This window comes from Haematobia irritans, chromosome 2, assembly GCF_050003625.1.
Source record: "Haematobia irritans isolate KBUSLIRL chromosome 2, ASM5000362v1, whole genome shotgun sequence".
Lineage (NCBI taxonomy): Eukaryota > Metazoa > Arthropoda > Insecta > Diptera > Muscidae > Haematobia > Haematobia irritans.
The window spans coordinates 187,266,349-187,286,633 of NC_134398.1; the positions used below are offsets into that span (position 1 = coordinate 187,266,349).

Here is a 20,285-nt window from a genome sequence, read left to right on the forward strand (position 1 = left end):
TGTTTTAAATCTGTATTGATGCGAATTGCTGAAGTTTGGAAAGGGACCACTTTGGCATTAGCTGAGATGAAAAACATAGTGGCTACATCTAGAGCACATGCATACCTGCAAAACCTCCTAATTCTGAATCTATATTAAACATACTAAAGGAATGTAAACCAGATATTACAATCTATGATTGGAAGGTGCCATTTAGGATGATATGGATGGACTAAGATGGCATGCGATTTTTATATTGAACATAAAGTATTTTATGTTAATTGGTAAAAAATTTGACAAGCATACTTTTCCTCTGTTGGATAAGCTACACTTGTAGTTTAGTCAATGCATGGCTTTAAGCTGAGATCAAAAGCAACAATAACGATTGAAGAGAAGCCAACAATAACAAACAAAACGAATGAAGATAGAGGAAGCACGCTCAAAAACAAACCCAGCCAACTAAATACAAATCGATGATTTGAGTTTGGTAAAGGAAAAGAGATATGCTTGCAAATTTGTTTAGGCAGTAGACGACTATTAAACCCTTTTTCGGAAGGTTCAAGTGTATTTCACTTTGGGTTGAGTGAATTACCCGAATTTATTCTGATAATTGGTTGATAGTTTTGCTGCAAGTAGAGGATGCTGATGAGGAATGTGGTAGTTCCGAAACAGCTGTACATCCAACCATCTTGCAGTCTATAGGGCTTTGCCCAAATTAATTTGACAAGCATACTTTTCCTCTGTTGGTTAAGCTACACTTGTAGTTTAGTCAATGCATGGCTTTAAGCTGAGATCAAAAACAACAATAATTAATTGGTAAAGTTTAGGAAGGATTCGCTTTGTAGATAGTCGAGAAGAAAAACGTACCGGCTTGTCCTACAGCAGATGAATACCTTGAAACCCTCCTGAAGATTCAGGAACTTCAAAAATTTAAAACAGATTTTCCATCCAGTGATAGCCAGTTGGGTTAGATGAATTGAACATTAAGCCCTTGCACAGGGCCGTGTGAGACAGGCGTCCATCTGAGTCAGAAATGAGGAGGTCTTCTTGCGAAGTCAAGATACCAAAGATGCAGGCATGGAAACACATCGCATTCGGAAGAAGTCTGCAGCCTTGAAATTAATCAATGTTGAATTGAGGATTGATGCGAAAGTCCCCAAGATCTGTGAAGAGGACATATTTGATAACTCAATTGAAACTTCCATTTAATACCATAACATATTTCCGCCAAATGTGCGAAAAGCTGGTTGGAACAAGTATAGATATTAGTTCAAAATAGTGATACCGAAAAGACCAAAGACAAATATGAGCTCTGTGCTGGATATCGAAGACGCGGTGGACAGAAAACTACATGTCCCAAACCAAGGGCGAATACTCGACCGCCAAACTTCCATCTAATACCACATTTGCGCCAAATGTGAGGAAAGCCAAAGACAAATATGAGTACTGTGCTGGATATTGAAGACGCGGTGGACAGAAAAATGCATGTCCCAGAGGAATACCAAGGGAAGGGAATATTCGACCGCAATGGTGGTCTACTGCTATAAGTAATATGAGAAAATCCTGAAGGAAGCTCTTTAACATGGCAATGTCCACCTGATTTCAAGAAGACTGGGGGTGATTAAAATATCAATCTGAGAGGATATAAGCGAAAACTTAAAAGGGCTCAGCACATATCTTGAAGTGATTATTGTAGTAGTATTGAAAACAAGTCCGAAGCTTCCAAACTTTGGAAGGCATTACAACCCACTAACTCCGCTCCGGGGGGTCCATTAAAACATCGAAGTGCCATTGGACATCGTCCAGAGAGGAGAGGCTGGAGTTATTATTGGGCATTCCTGAAAATCACACGGCTGAACCATGTTCTGGCTGTGCCATAGAGGCTCGACGGTCATTTCCTAGCGTGGAAATTAGGTTAGGTGGCAGCCTGATGTATCAGGCTCACTTAGACTATTCAGTCCATTGTGATGCAGCGTGGAAATTATATCGGAATCAAGTTTTTTCCTTTGCATCGCAGGAAATGAGCTATAAGATATGTATCTGAGTGACAAGTTTTAAGCGAACATAGCTTCTCAGGTCATCGCTACATCAGTTTCAAGCTGGCTATTCGTACTTCTAAGGCCATATTTCTACAAATTTTGTGAGGAAAGCTGATTGAAGCATGAGTACTTTGCAGGATATTGAACACTCGGTTGACTGAAAACTGCATGCCTCAGAATAAAGTCAAGGGGGAAACTCGACCGTCATTGTGGTCTACTGAGTTAAAGAGTTAGAAGAAAATCCTGCAAGAAGCTATTTAACAGGGGAATGTTCACCACAGCTCCTGGGGGACTGGGGCACTTACAACATAAATCTGAGAACATGGGCGAGAACTAGGAAGTAGGCAGCTCAACTCTTAAACGGATTGTTGGAATAGTATTGAAAACAAGCCCGAAAGTATTAACATCCACTCACTCCGCTTCGTGGGATTCATTAAAACGTCGGATGGCCACTACACGTTGACGGAGACGTTGGAGGTACTATTGTACTTACATCGTTGGGGAAATTGTATCGGAATTTAGAATAAAGAACCTTTAAAACTCCACGGACCTGATGGAATTACTCCGGCAGAATTTCAAGCAGTGACTGACAGAATTATCCCGTGGTTGTCGACGTTATATAAATCTGATACAAATTCATAATTCTATGTGCTCATGCGGGACCCCATAAGAATACTCAAAAATAAGGTTTAAGAGATGTCGACAAGCTTTATTTATTATGAAGTACTATGGAAACTATCATCATGTACATACTTTTTCCTCAAAACTTTTTCTCAGTGTTGTATGATTTCAACCATTCACCAATAATTTCAAATCATTCCAGCTTTATCCTTGAATCATCATCAAGTCATATCCATAAATGCGTGAATGTCCTTACATGTCTACATGTGTATGCATTCACATGCATAGCACCAATGCAATTTGTAATAAAATCACTCACTCACTCTCTATCTATCTCTCCTCTGTCTCCTTCTTCATTTCAGACGAAGGAAAAAAGTTACACTTTGTCAGCCCTGCACGCAGGAAATCGGTATTGGCCCCCATACTAAATAAAATAAAAAACGGCACCGATGCCAATGGCAATGCTGGAGGCGGCAGCAGTGGTGGTAGTACAGGAGGCAATGCTTCGGATACCGAAAAGAAATCCAATGCCACCGATAGTACGGGTCACATTAGTGTACAAATAGAACCGGCTAAAAGGGTCAAGGTAAGTAAGTAGTAGCTGTTGTTACTGATTTTCCAATGACTCTGGCTTCGCATAAGGTTGAAGAAGATGCTGTCAGAGTATTCTACTACAGCTATTGCCTTTCGACCTTCATGTCTAAGAAGATTTGTGTGAAATGGAAATGTTGAAGTTTTTGTGTTTTTTTATTTCTTTTCTCTCTTATTGAAAATGTTCTTCACAGCGTCATAGCATACATGGCATGATGGAGGAGGAGAACATCATAAGACCTCACCAGGAAATTCGCCAATTGACATTGGAGGAAAAGAAATTTCTGTTGGCCGTGGAACGTGGTGATATGGCGGGTACTCGAAGGTAAGTTGACAAACAAAAAAGTTCAAGACAACATTCATGGCGCCAATTAAAAAATGTGGATTTTTTTGGTATAGAAGATTTCTGAGGTTACCACAAGGTTCTGGAGATTTTTATACTGAGAAAATCTATCTTAAATTTAAGGACTTAATTAACAATTAGGAGAGGTTAATTTGGAGTCGAATAGGAGCTGCGGAAGATGATGAATTCAGGGCAGAGGCACGTGGATCCTCTTTCCATCCTAACCAACCTTGACTTTCATAAATACAGATTTCCTATCTCGGCAGTCTCTTTTGATCCTTCTTTGAACCTAACTTAACCGGTAGTCAATTACTTCCATGTGTAGGTCGGATACCCATTACCGCTCCCAGTGCGAGCCATAGACAGCAGGTGATATCAGATATATCAGTAGGCCCGAAAGTCCCAGATAATTTGTACATGAACTGTTGAATTCGTAATATGTAATACTCAGGTCTCAGTATGGGACCTGTAGGTCCGAAGTAATTAGTAGGGAAGGACCGAAGGTCCCAGTGGTGAAATTATGGGCGAATTTTCTCAGTAGCGGAACAGTATGTACAAAGGTATCGGTGGTGGATCTCTATGCCAGAAGGCCTCCGTATGGGAACAGTGGGCACAAAGATTTCAATGCGCAGTAAACCCGAAGCACTCAGTGGGGAAGTAGTCGGCGAGAGAACTGTAGGCCCGCATATCCAAATGGCAGAATTGTAGGTACGAATGTGTCGGCGGTGGAACTGTATGCTCGAAGGTTTCAGTGAAGGAATATGGATTGAAATGTCTCAGTTGGGGAATAGTAGGAGGGCAGTAGGAAGGTATCAGTGGGGAACTGTAATTTCCAGTCGGCGGGAGGACTGTAGGACGATTATCGAAATGGCGGACTTGTAGGTACGAAGGTGTCGGCGGTGGAACTGTAGGCTCGAAGGTTTCACTAGAGGTATTGTGAACTGAAATGTCTCATTTGGGGAACAGTAGGACCGAAGAGCAGTAGGAAGGTATCAGTGGAGAACTGTAATTCCCAGTAGTGGACTATAAGGCGTCGGCAGAACTGATGGCCCAAAGGAGGAATCGCAGGCCTAAGTGATTGATAGGGAATGGTTGTATTTACTGATATGTAGGTGCTCGTTACGTGATTAATTGACTGTTGGTTGGTATCTAGATGGCTTCGTGTGCCAATGGTAAGTTACAGAAGGCCTCCTTTCCGTATGGGAAGAGTAGGCGGGAAGATTTCAGTGTGCGTACTGTTGGTTGGTATCTAGACGGCTTCGTGTGCCAATGGTTAGTTACAGAAGGCCTCCGTTCCGTATGGGAACATTAGGCGGGAAGATTTCAGTGTGCGTACTGTAGAGACAAAGCACTCAGCGGGGAAATTGTCGGCGGGAGGCCCAAATGTCCAAATGGCGGAACTGTAGGTACGAAGGTGTCGGCGGCGGAACTGTAGGCTCGAAGGTTTCAGTGGAGGTATTGTGGACTGAAATGTCTCAGTTGAGGAACAGTAGAAACGAAGGCCAGAAGTTCCCAATATGGAAACTATAAGTCCGAAGTACTCAGGGCAAGGTATTGGTAAGAAACTGTAATTCCCAGTGGGGGAACTGTATGCCCGAAGGAGGAATTATAGGGCGAATGGGTTCAAGGGGGAATAGTAATACCGAAGGTTTCAGCATGAGAACTGTAGTGCCGAACATAATTTTAGATGATCGAAAATTTTTGAATACTTCGATAATTAATTGCTGAAATGTAGATGGTCGGGAGTTGATCCCTTCAGTTGTAGTTAATTGCGTTTTGATTGGTTTTTAGTGTGCCTACACTTAGTTACAGAATTTCTCAGTATGGGAACTGTGAGCTCGAAAGTTTCAGTATGGGAAGATCTGTAGGTCTCAGGGTGAGCACAGCAAGTCCGAAATACTCAGTGGGCGAAGTTATCAATATGCGAACTGTATGCGCAAAAGTATCAGTGATGAAATTGGGGGCCAAGTGGAACAGTAGGCACGAAGGTTTCGTTGGGGGAACTATAATCCAAGTGGAGTAATTTTTGGTCGAAATGTCTCAGTGGAAATTAAGGTCTCGGTAAGGGAACTGTGGTTTCGAAGGTCCCAGTGAAGGAGGTATGGGTTTATAAAGGGTGATTCTTTTGAGGATAGGATTTTCATGCATTAGTATTTGACAGATCACGTGGGATTTCAGACATGGTGTCAAAGAGAAAGATGCTCAGTATGCTTTGACATTTCATCATGAATAGACGAACGATCTGCCACAACGTCGAATTTTCAGTGAATGGGCCCTAGAAAAGTTGGCAGAAAATCCGCTTTTTTATCGACAAATTTTGTTCAGCGATGAGGCTCATTTCTGGTTGAATGGCTACGTAAATAAGCAAAATTGCCGCATTTGGAGTGAAGAGCAACCAGAAGCCGTTCAAGAACTGCCCATGCATCCCGAAAAATGCACTGTTTGGTGTGGTTTGTACGCTGGTGGAATCATTGGACCGTATTTTTTCAAAGATGCTGTTGGACGCAACGTTACGGTGAATGGCGATCGCTATCGTTCGATGCTAACAAACTTTTTGTTGCCAAAAATGGAAGAACTGAACTTGGTTGACATGTGGTTTCAACAAGATGGCGCTACATGCCACACAGCTCGCGATTCTATGGCCATTTTGAGGGAAAACTTCGGAGAACAATTCATCTCAAGAAATGGACCGGTAAGTTGGCCACCAAGATCATGCGATTTGACGCCTTTAGACTATTTTTTGTGGGGCTACGTCAAGTCTAAAGTCTACAGAAATAAGCCAGCAACTATTCCAGCTTTGGAAGACAACATTTCCGAAGAAATTCGGGCTATTCCGGCCGAAATGCTCGAAAAAGTTGCCCAAAATTGGACTTTCCGAATGGACCACCTAAGACGCAGCCGCGGTCAACATTTAAATGAAATTATCTTCAAAAAGTAAATGTCATGGACCAATCTAACGTTTCAAATAAAGAACCGATGAGATTTTGCAAATTTTATGCGTTTTTTTTTTTTTAAAAGTTATCAAGCTCTTAACAAATCACCCTTTATTGCTCAGTTGGGAGAACAGTAGCACCGAATGTCACAGTATGGGAACTGTAGTAGTAATGGAATGGTAGATAGTTGATGCGAATTTCGGTTTTTAGATGATCGGAAAAGGGCGAATTCGAAGATGTCAGTAGGGAAACTGTGAGCTTGAAGGTTTCAGTATGGGAATTGTACACCCAAAGGCATAAGTATGGGAACTGTAATTTACCTCTGTTTCCAGACGGCATCGTGTGTCTACAGTTAGTTACAGTAGATCTCAGTAGTGGAACTGTGAGCTCGAATGCTTCGGTATTGGAGTTATAGACCCAAAAGCGTAAGTATGGCAACTGTAATTTCGAAGAACTTTCTGTAGGGGAACAGCAAGCCCGAAATGTGTCGGTGGGCGAACTGTAGGCCCAAGGGTCTCAGTGGCAGAACAGTGACGAAGGTATTGGTGGGGGAACTGTAGTTCCGAAGGTCTCAGTGGAGGAATTGTGGGTTCAAATGGGTAACAGTATGGAACCGAAGGTCTCAGTATGAGAACTATAGGCCTGAATGTTCCAGATGGTAGATATTTGATGTGAATTCCATTCCTATATGATTGGAAACTGTTGAATTCACGATATGTAATTGATAGGGAACGGTTTCATTTATAGAGATGTATGTGATCCGGAGTAGTTAATTGGTTGTTGGTTGGTTCCTACAGGACCCCGCGTGCCTACATTGAGTTACAGAAGGACTCAGTATGAGAACTGTAGGCCCGAACTTCGTAGGTGGTGGTTGATCTCAATTTTGGTTAATGATCGAAATCTGTGACATTCGTCAATAAGTAATTCATAAGAAACGCCAATTTTTAATGAAATTTAGGTGGACGGGAATTGATGAGCCCTTCGGTTTGTATTTAATTGGATGTTGGTTTAATTCTCGTACGCCTACAGTTAGCTACAGTAGGAGAATAGTATAGCAGAAATATTCAGTACGAAAGCTTTAGGTCCGAAATACTCAGTGTCGGAAGGAATCGGTGGGATAAATGTAGGCCGCAAGGTGCAAGTTGTGAAATTATGGGCCGAAAAAAGTCAGATGAGCAATACCGAACGACCGAAGGCCTCATTATATGTGGACAGTTGATGTGAATTTCGTCTTTTAGAGGATGGTTGAACTCGCCAATATATAATTGTTAGGGATGTAGCTCCGGAGTTGATCAGCCCTTTATTTAGTAGTCAATTGGGTATTGACTGGTTCCCTGCGGGCTTCGTGTGCCTACCGTTAGTTATAGAAGGTCTCCGTATGACAACTGAACGCGCGAAGATTTCATTATGCGCACAATAAATCCAAAGCACTCAGTGGGCAAGGAGTCGGCGGTGGAACTGTAGGCCCCAATGTCCCAATGGCGTAATTGTGGGCCGAAAGTTCTCAGTGGCGGAACTGTACAAACAAATGTGTCATTGGGGAACTATAGACCCGAAGGTCTCAGTGAAGGAATTCTTGGCCGAATGGTCTAGGTGAGGGAACAGTAGGACTGAAAGTCTCACTAAGGGAACTGTAAGTTCGAAGTACTCTGGATGGAAGGTGTCGGTGGGGAATTTTGCTCCGAATTTCCCAGAGACATAATTGTGGGCCGAAATGCCTAAGAGACGGAATTGTGGGTACAAAGGTGTCGTTGGGGGAACAACAGACCCAAGGTCCCAGTGGAGCAATTCTTGTACGATAAGTCTCAGTGGGGGAACAGTAGTACTAAAGATCTCAATAAGGGAAACGAACGACCGAAGTACTCTGTGGGGGAACTGTAGCCTCGAAAGTTCGAGTGGAGGAATTTTATGATCAACTGTTAGCGTACGGCTCTATTTAACATACCGACGTTTAGATGATCGGCAGCTTATGAGACCTTCTGTTTGTAGTTGATTGGGTGTTGGTTGATTTCTAGACGGCTTCCCGTGATCACAATCAATAACAGACTCTCTGTGGGGGAACTGTAGTCCCGACAGTTCGAGTGGAGGAATTTTTGACCAAAAGGTTTTTATGGTCAATTGTTAGGATACGCCCCTATTTACTGACATTTAAGTCGGCAGTTTATGAGACCTTTTGGCTTCGGCTTCGCGTGATGGCAATCTATAACAGAAGGTCTCCGTTGAGGAACAATTGACTCGAAGGTCCCAATATGGGACACCTAGATCCGAAGGTCTCTGTAATAGAACTTTAGGCACGAAGATTTCTGTATGGCAACAGTAAGCCCGTAGGTCAGCCCATGTTTCCAGTATGAGAAATATGACACCCACACTCACGATGACAAAGTATTACTTTGAGAGGATAAACACATTCCCCAAGCCGTGTGGGTTAATCTTTGCAAGCACTTCTCTTAGGGAATCTTATTTCTACGAAGAATAGTAGTATTGCGGAGGATGTGAATATTTGCCAAGCAGTGTAGGTAGTCCTCGCCGTTTGAGTCCTCAGAAACTGCATTTTTTGATCTCATAATATTTTTTGTATGGGTGTAGAATGGGAATTGGATTTTTTAAGAGAATTTTTTTCTGACCTTGTAAAAACTTAATATAATTAAATTTATGAGGTTTCATTTATTAAGTTGAAGAATAATTTAATGCAGCTTAGTTATACTAAAGTTAATTGTATGAAATCTAAAATTATATATTTTTTTAAAAATTTTAAACCGTTTGATATGTGGTCTTGAATTTTCCACTGTGACTATTGCATTTTACCTCTCGATTTCAGGATGCTTATGAAGGCCCAAGATACCGATTATATAAATATTAATTGTGTCGATCCATTGGGCCGTACCGCATTACTAATGGCCATCGATAATGAAAATTTAGAAATGGTGGAACTTTTGATAAGTTACAATGTGGACACCAAAGATGCTTTATTACATTCCATATCTGAAGAATTTGTGGAGGCCGTGGAGGTGTTATTGGATCATGAACATGTGACATTCACAATAGAAGGAAATCATGTAAGGGAAAAGAGAAACTAACCCTGTTTTAAACTGTTATTATTAACAATATTGAATTAATTACAGAGTTGGGAATCATCACCTGAAGAAACTTCAACATTTACCCCAGATATAACACCATTGATATTAGCAGCTCATCGAGATAATTATGAAATAATTAAAATCTTATTAGATCGTGGAGCTGTATTACCCATGCCTCATGATGTGCGGTAAAATTGTTAATATTTTGTAATAAAATACAAAAAAAAACTTTAATTTAATTCTTTTTTTGTTTGTATTTAGCTGTGGCTGTGATGAATGTGTTCAATCTCGCCAGGAGGATTCATTGCGTCATTCACGTTCTCGCATAAATGCCTATCGAGCTCTGGCTAGTCCCAGTTTAATTGCCTTGTCCTCAAAGGATCCTATTTTAACTGCATTTGAATTATCATGGGAATTGAGACGTTTAAGTTTTTTAGAACATGAATTTAAGGTGAGTAGGTGGACACAATTCCCAGCCTTCGAATGGAAAAAAATGAAAAGTGCTCAAATTTAATGAGATTTCAATTTCATTTATTTATAGAACGAATACCAGGAATTGCGCAAACAGTGTCAGGATTTTGCCACCGCTTTATTAGATCATACTCGTACTTCTCATGAATTGGAAATTTTATTAAATCACGATCCTACCGGTCCAGTTTATGAGCATGGTGAACGTATGCATTTAAATCGTTTAAAATTAGCCATTAAATTAAGACAAAAGAAGGTAAGATTAGGAAAACAAATTTTGTTATTACATGGACCAATATTTGATTAAATTTCCCATTGAAATGAAATTTTGATAAAATTTTCTATAGAAATTAAATTTTGACAAAATTTCTTGTAGAAATTAAATTTTTGAGAAATTTTCATATAGAAATTAAATTTTGTCAAAATTTCCCATAGAACTAAAATTTCGAAAAAAATATTCTAAAAATCAAATTTTGGTATAATTCCTTACTTAAATGAAAATTTTTATAAAATATCCCACATAAATGAAATTAAAAAAAAAATCCTATAGAAATAAAATTTTGATAAAATTTGCTATACAAAAGGAAATATTTGCAAAATTTGCTATAGAAATTACATTTTGAGAAAATTTTACACAAAAATGAAATTTTGACAAAATTTTCTATATAAATGCAATTTTGACAAAATTTTCTATAGAAATAAAATTTTTGACTTAATTTTCTTATAGAAATTAAAAAGTTTTTGACAAAAATTCTTATAGAAACAAAATTTTACCAAAATTTTCGATAGAAACAAAAATTTGACAAAATCTCATATAGAAATTAAGTTTTCAGAAAATTTTGTATCGAAATTAAATTTTCTGAAAATTACGTATAGAAATAAAATATTTGCAAAATCTCCAACAGAAATTTAATTTTGAGAAAATCTTATATAAAAATGAAATTTTGACAAAATTTCTTTAAAAATAAAATTTTAACGAAATTTTCTATCAAAATTAGATTTTAAGAAAGTTTTCTTATAAAAATGAAGTTTTAACGAAATTTCCTATAAAAATGAAATTTTGACAAAATTTTTTATAGAAAATAATTTTTGTAAAAATTTCCTATAGAAATGAAATTTCGACAAAATTTCCTATAGAAATAAAATTTTGAACAAATTTTCTAGAAGTAACATTTTGAAAAAACTTCCTATAGAAATTAAATTTTAAGAATAATTTTTATAGTAATGAAATTATAACGACATTTTTAACAAAATTAAAATTTTGAACTTTTGCACTTTTGCCAAAATTTCCCATCGAAAATAAATTTTGACAACTTTTCCTATAGAATATAAATGTTGACAAATTTTCCTATGGAAATGAAATTTTGCCAAATAGAAATGAAATATTTGCAAAATCTGCAACAGAAATTTAATTTTGAGAAAATCTTATATAAAAATGAAATTTTGACACAATTTCTTTAAAAATAAAATTTTAACGAAATTTCCTATAAAAATGAAATTTTGACAACATTTCCTAAAGAAAGGAAATTTTGACAAAATTTTCTATAAAAATTCAATTTTGACAATTTCCCATAAAAATTAAATTTTGCCAAAATTTCTTAGAGAAAAGAATTTTTGTCCAAATTTCCTATAGAAATGAAATTTTGACAAAATTTCCTATACAAAAAAAAATTTTGAACAAATTTTCTAGAAGTGACATTTTGAAAAAACATCCTATAGAAATGACATTTTAAGAATAATTTTTATAGTAATGAAATTATAACGAAATTTTTAACAAAATTAAAATTTTAAACTTTTGTACTTTTGCCAAAATTTCCCATCGAAAATAAATTTCGACAATTTTTCGTATAGAATATAAATGTTGACAAATTTCCCTATAGAAATGAAATTTTGCCAAAATTTCCTATAGAAATGAAATTATGACAAAATTTCCTATAGCAAAGATATTTAGACAAAATTTCATATAGAAAAGAAATTTTGAGAAGATTACCTATTAGCAAAGAAATTTTGAGTAAATTTCCAATAGCAAACAAATTTCCACTTAATTTCGTATAGCAATAAATTTTGACAAAATTTCCAATGAAATTTGAGAAAATTTCTTACTGAAATGAAATTTTGAGAAAATTTCCTGTAGAAATTCAATTTTGACACAAAATTTCTTAAAGAAAAAAAATTGTCAAAATTTCCTATAGAAATGAAATTTTGAGAAAAATTTTTATAGCAATGAAGTTTTGACAAAATTTTTATAGAAATGAAATTTTGACAAAATTTTTATAGAAATGCAATAATATTGAAAAATTTTCCTATAGAAGTTATGACGTTATGACAAAATTTCCTATAGCAAAGAAATTTTGAGAAGATTTCCTATTAGCAAAGAAATTTTGAGAAAATTTCCAATAGCAAACAAATTTCCACTTAATGGAATTTTGACAAAATGTCCAAGGAAATTTGAGAAAATTTCTTACTAAAATAAAATTTTACCAAAAATTCCTAAAAATTATATTTTTACAAAAATTTTCTATAGAAAATAAATTTTGACAAAATTTCGTAAAGAAATGAAATTTTGAGGAAGTTTCCTATAGAAATAAAATTCTGACAAAATTTCTACCAGCTATAGAAATTTGAAATAAATTAGTTTTATTTAATTCATACAAAAACTAACTAAGAGTTTGACACATAGATGGCGTCGCTAGTATTAAATGCATGTTATTTTTATATAGCACCAACCTTCAAATGTTTCGTGTAAAAATTTGACGTCTGTAAGTCAATTAGTTTGTGAGATAGAGCGTCTTTTGTGAAGCAACTTTTGTTATTGTGGAAAAAATGGGAAAAAAGGAATTTCGTGTTTTGATAAAATACTATTTGCTGAAGGGAAAAATACGGTGGATGCAAAAACTTGGCTTGATAAAGAGTTTCCGGACTCTGCCCCAGGGAAATAAACAATAATTGATTGGTATGCAAAATTCAAGCGTGGTGAAATGAGCACGGAGGACGGTGAACGCAGTGGACGCCCGAAAGAGGTGGTTACCGACGAAAACATCAAAAAAATCCTCAAACTGATTTTGAATGACCGTAAAATGAAGTTGATCGAGATAGCAGAGGCCTTAGAGATATCAAAGGAACGTGTTGGTCATATCATTCATCAATATTTCGATATGCGGAAGCTCTGTGCAAAATGGGTGCCGCGCGAGTTCACATTTGACCAAAAACAACAACGTGTTGATGATTCTGAGCGGTGTTTGCAGCTGTTAACTCGTAATACACCCGAGTTTTTCCATCGATATGTGACAATGGATGAAATATGGCTCCATCACTACACTCATGATTCCAATGGACAGCGACCGGTGAACCGTCTCCGAAGCGTGGAAAGACTCAAAAGTCCGCTGGCAAAGTAATGGCCTCTTTTTTTGGGATGCGCATGGAATAATTTTTATCGATTATCATGAGAAGCGAAAAACCATCTACAGTGACTATTATATGGCGTTATTGGAGCGTTTGAAGGTCGAAATCGCGGCAAAACGGCCCCATATGAAGAAGAAAAAAGTGTTGTTCCACCAAGACAACGCACCGTGCCACAAGTCATTGAGAACGATGGCAAAAATTCATGAATTGGGCTTCGAATTGCTTCCCCACCCACCGTATTCTCCAGATCTGGCCCCCAGCGACTTTTTCTTGTTCTCATCCCTCAAAAGGATGCTTGCAGGGAAAAAATTTGGATGCAATGAAGAGGTGATCGCTGAAACTGAGGCCTATTTTGAGGCAAAACCGAAGGAGTACTACCAAACTGGTATCAAAAAATTGGAAGGTCGTTATAATCGTTGTATCGCTCTTGAAGGGAACTATGTTGAATAATAAAAACGAATTTTGACAAAAAAATGTGTTTTTCTTTGTAAGACCGGTGGCTTATCAGCCAACCTGTTATAATAGTTCACTGAAAAAAATATTGACCTAATATGGAAGATTATGCAACTTAAATTTTAGGACTCGAAATTTACGCAATGCTAAGGACAAAATTCTTTAAAATAATGACATTTGAATTAAAAGAAAGTTTATAATCCTTGCTTCAAAATTTTTTTCATTAAATTTAGGACACAAATCTTGAAATTTTGCGTCCCTCTGTTGAAGTTGTAGATCTTTGAAGTAAGGCAAATGTTCCTTAAAATAAAGAAAAACATTTTTAATTTAAAGAAATCGTCTTTAACTCAACTGACATATTGAATTTTTAAATTTAAGATAAAAATGCTTAAAATATAGGCTAAGACTTATTTTAAGGATTTGCATCTTTGGTTTAAAGTTTTTTTAGCATTAAGAAAACAGTTTTTACTTTGAAGTACTTGGCATAATTTGGATTTTTAAACTGGAATTTGTTTGTACATGAATACCTTTATTAATATATAACAAACAGAGAATAAAAATTCAATGAATGAGATCTGTGTTCAATTGTAATTTTATCGATCCTAGATTTAAAGCCAGGGAGGTCCCTAAAAAATTTCTTTATTTTAAAGAAGCCGCATCTTTGGCTCGGAATCAATATCCTTAAAGGAAGGTCAAAATCTTTGGATCCAAGTAAACTTTTTTTTGAGTGTATAGAAACAACTGTTTCCTACAGAAATGAATTTTGGCAATAAATCCTAAAAAAAATTATAAAATTTCCTATTGAAATGAAATTATTAAAAAAAATTCCCATAACTATAGAAATGAAATTTTGAGAAATTTTTCTATAGAAATTAAATTTGTAGAAAATTCTCCATAGAAATTAAATTTGTAGAACTTTTTTTTATAGAAATAAAATTTTGACAAAACTTCTAAAGAAAAGAAATTTTGACAAAATCTCTTAAAGAAATGAAATGTTGACAAATTTTGATATAGAAATGTTTGCAAAATTACCTACAGAAATAAAATTATGAGAAACTTTCATACTGAACTTTGAGAAAATTTCATACTGATATGAAATTTTGAGAAAATTTTATATAGGAATACAATTTTGACAAAATTTCCTATAGAAATGAAATTTTGACAAAATGTACGATATTCATCTCTATCTGACTAAATTTCTTATTGAAATGAAATTTTGACAAATTTTCCTATAAACAATTATTAATAATTTTTTATCAAAATTCCTATAAAATTGAAGTAACAAAAATGATAAAAATTTTTATAGAATTTAAATTTTGACAGAATATTCGATAGAAATGAAATCTTTAAAAAATTTTCAATAGAAATAACATTTTGCACAAATTTCCTATAGACATGAAATTTTGACAAAATTTCCAATAAAATTAAATTTTTACTAAATTTCCTATAAAATGAAAGTTTTGACAAAATTTCCTATAAAAATTTAAGTTTGAGAAAATTTCATATAAAAATTAAAGTTTGACAAAATTTCCTATACAAATGCAATTTTAAGAAAAGTTTCCTAAAGAAGTGAAATTTTGACAAAATTTCCTATAAAAATTCAATTTTGAATGTTTTTATTTTTCAATTTAGAAATTTGTCTTTATTTGCCATGTGTTCAGTCAATATTTACAAAGTTGCGAGATTTTATATAATCTCGCTAATCTTACTAAAATAAGATTAGATTTATTTTCAATAGATAAAATATTATTAAAGGAAAATTTAGGGAAAAAAACTTTATTTGAGGAAATTTTGCAAAAAAATCCCAAAGAAATGAAATTTTAACAAAATTTCCTATAGAAGTGAAATTTTCAAAAAATTTTCTATAGAAATGAATTTTTACAAATTCATTAATTTGTATATCGTTTTTTCCAGTTCGTAGCCCATTCGAATGTCCAACAACTTCTGGCCAGCATCTGGTATGAGGGTCTACCCGGTTTTAGGCGTAAAAACATGGCTTTACAAGCTTTAGATATAATCAGAATAGGTAAGAATTGTTTTACATTTAAAAATTTGAACTTCTCTAATTTTTTTTATTTAACCCCACTACAGGTATGATGTTTCCCATATTCTCATTGGCTTATATATTGGCTCCATATTCTAGTGTGGGACAAACTATGAGGAAACCTTTTATAAAATTTATCTGTCATAGTGCCTCATATTTTACATTTTTATGTAAGTCGTGTGAATATATTTAGAATAAATATCGGTTCATTTAATTTTAATTAATTCTTACCTTTTGATAGTTTTACTTATGTTGGCCTCACAACGTATTGAAACTTTTATTGGTGGCTGGTTTTGGACCGATTCCGAAAGTATGGTTCATCAGGTGGAAGAATTACCAACGAAGCGTGGAGCTAAACCCACCTTTATTGAATGGTTAATATTGGCCTGGGTTAGTGGTAAGTGAAAAAGAAAATCTTCGACTACAGTAATTGCACTAAAATACTAAAACACACACATTTTGATAAGATTACCTCCAAAAATACATTTTGAGAACATTTCCTATAGAGACGAAATTTTGATTTCGTTAATAAAATTGAAATATTTTAAATTAATTTTTTAATTCAATAATTTAATTAAAATATTATAAAAAATAAAATAAAAAAAACCAAATTTTTATAGAAATACAATTTTTACAAAATTTTATATTGAAATTAAATTTTTACAAAAATTCCTATAGAAATTAAATTTTGATAAATATCCTTCCGAATTTAGATTTTGATAATATTTCCTATAGAAATAAAATTTTTACAAACTGTCCATATATATGAAATTTTGACAAAATTTCCAACAGAAATGAAATTTTGACAAAATTTCCTCTAGAAATGAAATTTTGACAAAATTTCTTATAGAAATGAAATTTTGACAAAATTTCCTATAGAAATGAAATTTTGACAAAATTTCCTATAGAAATGAAACTTTGACAAAATTTCGTATAGAAATGAAATTTTGACAAAATTTTCTATAGAAATAAAATTTTGACAAAATTTCCTATAGAAATAAAATTTGGACAAAATTTCTTATAGAAATGAAAATTTGAAAAATTTCCTAAAATAAAATTGGAAAATTTCCTATAGATTTAAAATTTTGACAAAATTTCCTATAGAAATGAAATTTTGACTAAATTTCCTATAGAAATGAAATTTTGACACAATTTCCTATAGAAATGAAATTTTGACAAAATTTTCTATAGACATAAAATGTTGGTAGATTATTTTTGCGGATCGGCTATATATAACCGGATCGGATGAATGTTGCTCCTCAAAGAGCTCCAGAGGTCAAATCTGGGAATCGGGTTTAAATGGGGGTTATATATATAATTAAGACCAATTTTTGCATGGTTGTTAGAGACCATTTTGACAAAATTTCCTATAGCTAAGAAATTTTTGACAAAATTTTCTATAGAAATGAAATTTTGAAAAAATTTCCTATAGAAATGAAATTTTGACAAAATTTCCTATAGAAATGAAATATTGATAAAATTTCCTAAAATAAAATTGGAAAATTTCCTATAGAATTGGAATGTTGACAAAATTTCCTGTAGAAATGAAATTTTGACAAAATTACCTATAGAAATGAAATTTTGACAAAATTTCCTATAGAAATGAAATTTTGACAAAATTTCCTATAGAAATGAAATTTTGACAAAATTTCCTATAGAAATGAAATTTTGGCAAAATTTCCTAAATTTTGACAACATTTCCTATAGAAATGAAATTTTGACAAAATTTCCTAAAATAAAATTGGAAAATTTCCCATAGAATTGGAATTTTGACAAAATTTCCTAAGAAATGAAATTTTGACAAAATTTCCTATAGAAATGAAATTTTGACAAAATTTCCTATAGCTAATAAATATTTGACAACATTTTCGATAGAAATGAAATATTGACAAAATTTCCTACAGAAATGAAATTGTGATAAAATTTCCTATGGAATTGAAATTTGACAAAATTTCCTATAGAAACGAAATTTTGATAAAATTTCCTAAAATAAAATTGGAAACTTTCCTATAGAATTGGAATTTTGACAAAATTTCCTATAGAAATGAAATTTTGATAAAATTTCCTAAAATAAAGTTGGAAAATTTCGTATAGAATTGGAATTTTGACAAAATTTCCTATAGAAATTAAATTTTGACAAAATTTTCTAAAACTAAGAAATTGTTGACAAAATTTTCTATAGAAATAAAATTTTGACAAAATTTTCTATAGAAATAAAATTTTGACAAAATTTTCTATAGAAATATAATTTAGACACAATTTTCTATAGAAATGAAATTTTGACAAAATTTCCTTTTGAAATGAAATTTTGACAAAACTTCGTATGGAAATGAAATTTTGACAAAATTTCCTATGGAATTGAAATTTTGACAAAATTTCCTATAGAAATGAAATTTTACAAAATTTCCTATAGAAATGAAATTTTACAAAATTTCCTATAGAAATGAAATTTTGACAAAATTTCCTTTTGAAATGAAATTTTGACAAAACTTCGCATGGAAATGAAATTTTGGCAAACCTTCGTATGGAAATGAAATTGTGATAAAATTTCCTATGGAATTGAAATTTTGACAAAATTTCCTATAGAAATGAAATTTTGACAAAATTTCCTATAGAAATGAAATCTTGACAAAATTTCCTATAGAAATGAAATCTTGACAAAATTTCCTATAGAAATGAAATTTTGACAAAATTTCCTATAGAATTGGAATTTTGACAAAATTTCCTATAGAATTGGAATTTTGACAAAATTTCCTATGGAAATGAAATTTTGACAAAATTTCCTATGGAAATGAAATTTTGACAAAATTTCCTATAGAAATGCAATTTTGACAAAATTTCCTATAGCTAATAAATTTTTGACAAAATTTTCTATAGAAATGAAATATTGACAAAATTTCCTACAGAAATGAAATTTTGATAAAATTTCCTATGGAATTGAAATTTGACAAAATTTTCTATAGAAATGAAATTTTGACAAAATCTTCTATAGAATTGGAATTTTGACAAAATTTCCTATAGAAATGAAATTTTGACAAAATTTCCTATAGAAACGAAATTTTGATAAAATTTCCTAAAATAAAATTGGAAACTTTCCTATAGAATTGGAATTTTGACAAAATTTCCTATAGATATGAAATTTGGACAAAATCTCCTAAGAAATGAAATTTTGATAAAATTTCCTATAGAAATGGAATTTTGACAAAATTTCCTATAGAAATAAAATTTTGACAAAATTTCCTATAGAAATAAAATTTTGACAAAATTTCCTATAGAAATAAAATTTGGACAAAATTTCCTAAAACTAAGAAATTGTTGACAAAATTTTCCTAAAAAAATCTCCTAAGAAATGAAATTTTGATAAAATTTCCTATAGAAATGGAATTTTGACAAAATTTCCTATAGAAATAAAATTTTGACAAAATTTCCTATAGAAATAAAATCTTGACAAAGTTTTCTATAGCAATAAAATTTTGACAAAATTTTCTATAGAAATAAAATTTTGACAAAATTTTCTATAGAAATAAAATTTTGACAAAATTTTCTATAGAAATAAAATCTTGACAAAATATTCTATAGAAATAAAATCTTGACAAAATTTTCTATAGAAATAAAATCTTGACAAAATTATCTATAGCAATAAAATTTTGACAAAATTTTCTATGGAAATAAAATTTTGACAAAATTTTCTATAGAAATAAAATTTGACAAAATTTTCTATAGAAATAAAATCTTGACAAAATTTTCTATAGAAATAAAATCTTGACAAAATTTTCTATAGCAATAAAATTTTTACAAAATTTTCTATAGAAATAAAATTTTGACAAAATTTTCTATAGAAATAAAATTTGACAAAATTTTCTATAGAAATAAAATTTGACAAAATTTTCTATAGAAATAAAATTTTGACAAAATTTTCTATAGAAATAAAATTTTGACAAAATTTTCTATAGAAATAAAATCTTGACAAAATATTCTATAGAAATAAAATCTTAACAAAATTTTCTATAGAAAAAAAATTTTGACAAAATTTTCTATAGAAATAAAATCGTGACAAAATTTTCTATAGAAATAAAACCTTGACAAAATTTTCTATAGAAATAAAATCTTGACAAAATTTTCTATAGCAATAAAATTTTGACAAAATTTTCTATAGAAATAAAATCTTGACAACATTTTCTATAGAAATAAAATTTTGACAAAATCTTCTATAGAAATAAAATCTTTATAAAATTTTCAATAGAAATGAAATTTTGACAAAATGTTCTATAGCAATAAAATTTTGACACAATTTTCTATAGAAATAAAATCTTGACAAAATTTTCTATAGAAATG

At 32.7% G+C, this 20,285-nt stretch overlaps 1 protein-coding gene across 1 annotated transcript in view; it reads left to right on the plus strand.

Moving 5' to 3' along the window:
* The window catches only part of Trpgamma (Transient receptor potential cation channel gamma), a 97,657-nt gene that overhangs the window by 52,319 nt on the left and 25,053 nt on the right, over positions 1-20,285 (plus strand). The window contains exons 2-10 of the mRNA XM_075297044.1: positions 3,002-3,225; positions 3,425-3,555; positions 9,325-9,562; positions 9,629-9,771; positions 9,845-10,034; positions 10,125-10,307; positions 15,821-15,932; positions 15,998-16,120; positions 16,192-16,347. Of these exons, the coding sequence (XP_075153159.1) occupies positions 3,443-3,555; positions 9,325-9,562; positions 9,629-9,771; positions 9,845-10,034; positions 10,125-10,307; positions 15,821-15,932; positions 15,998-16,120; positions 16,192-16,347 (1,258 nt within the window). The 5' untranslated portion in view covers positions 3,002-3,225; positions 3,425-3,442. The remainder of the gene's footprint in view (positions 1-3,001; positions 3,226-3,424; positions 3,556-9,324; positions 9,563-9,628; positions 9,772-9,844; positions 10,035-10,124; positions 10,308-15,820; positions 15,933-15,997; positions 16,121-16,191; positions 16,348-20,285) is intronic.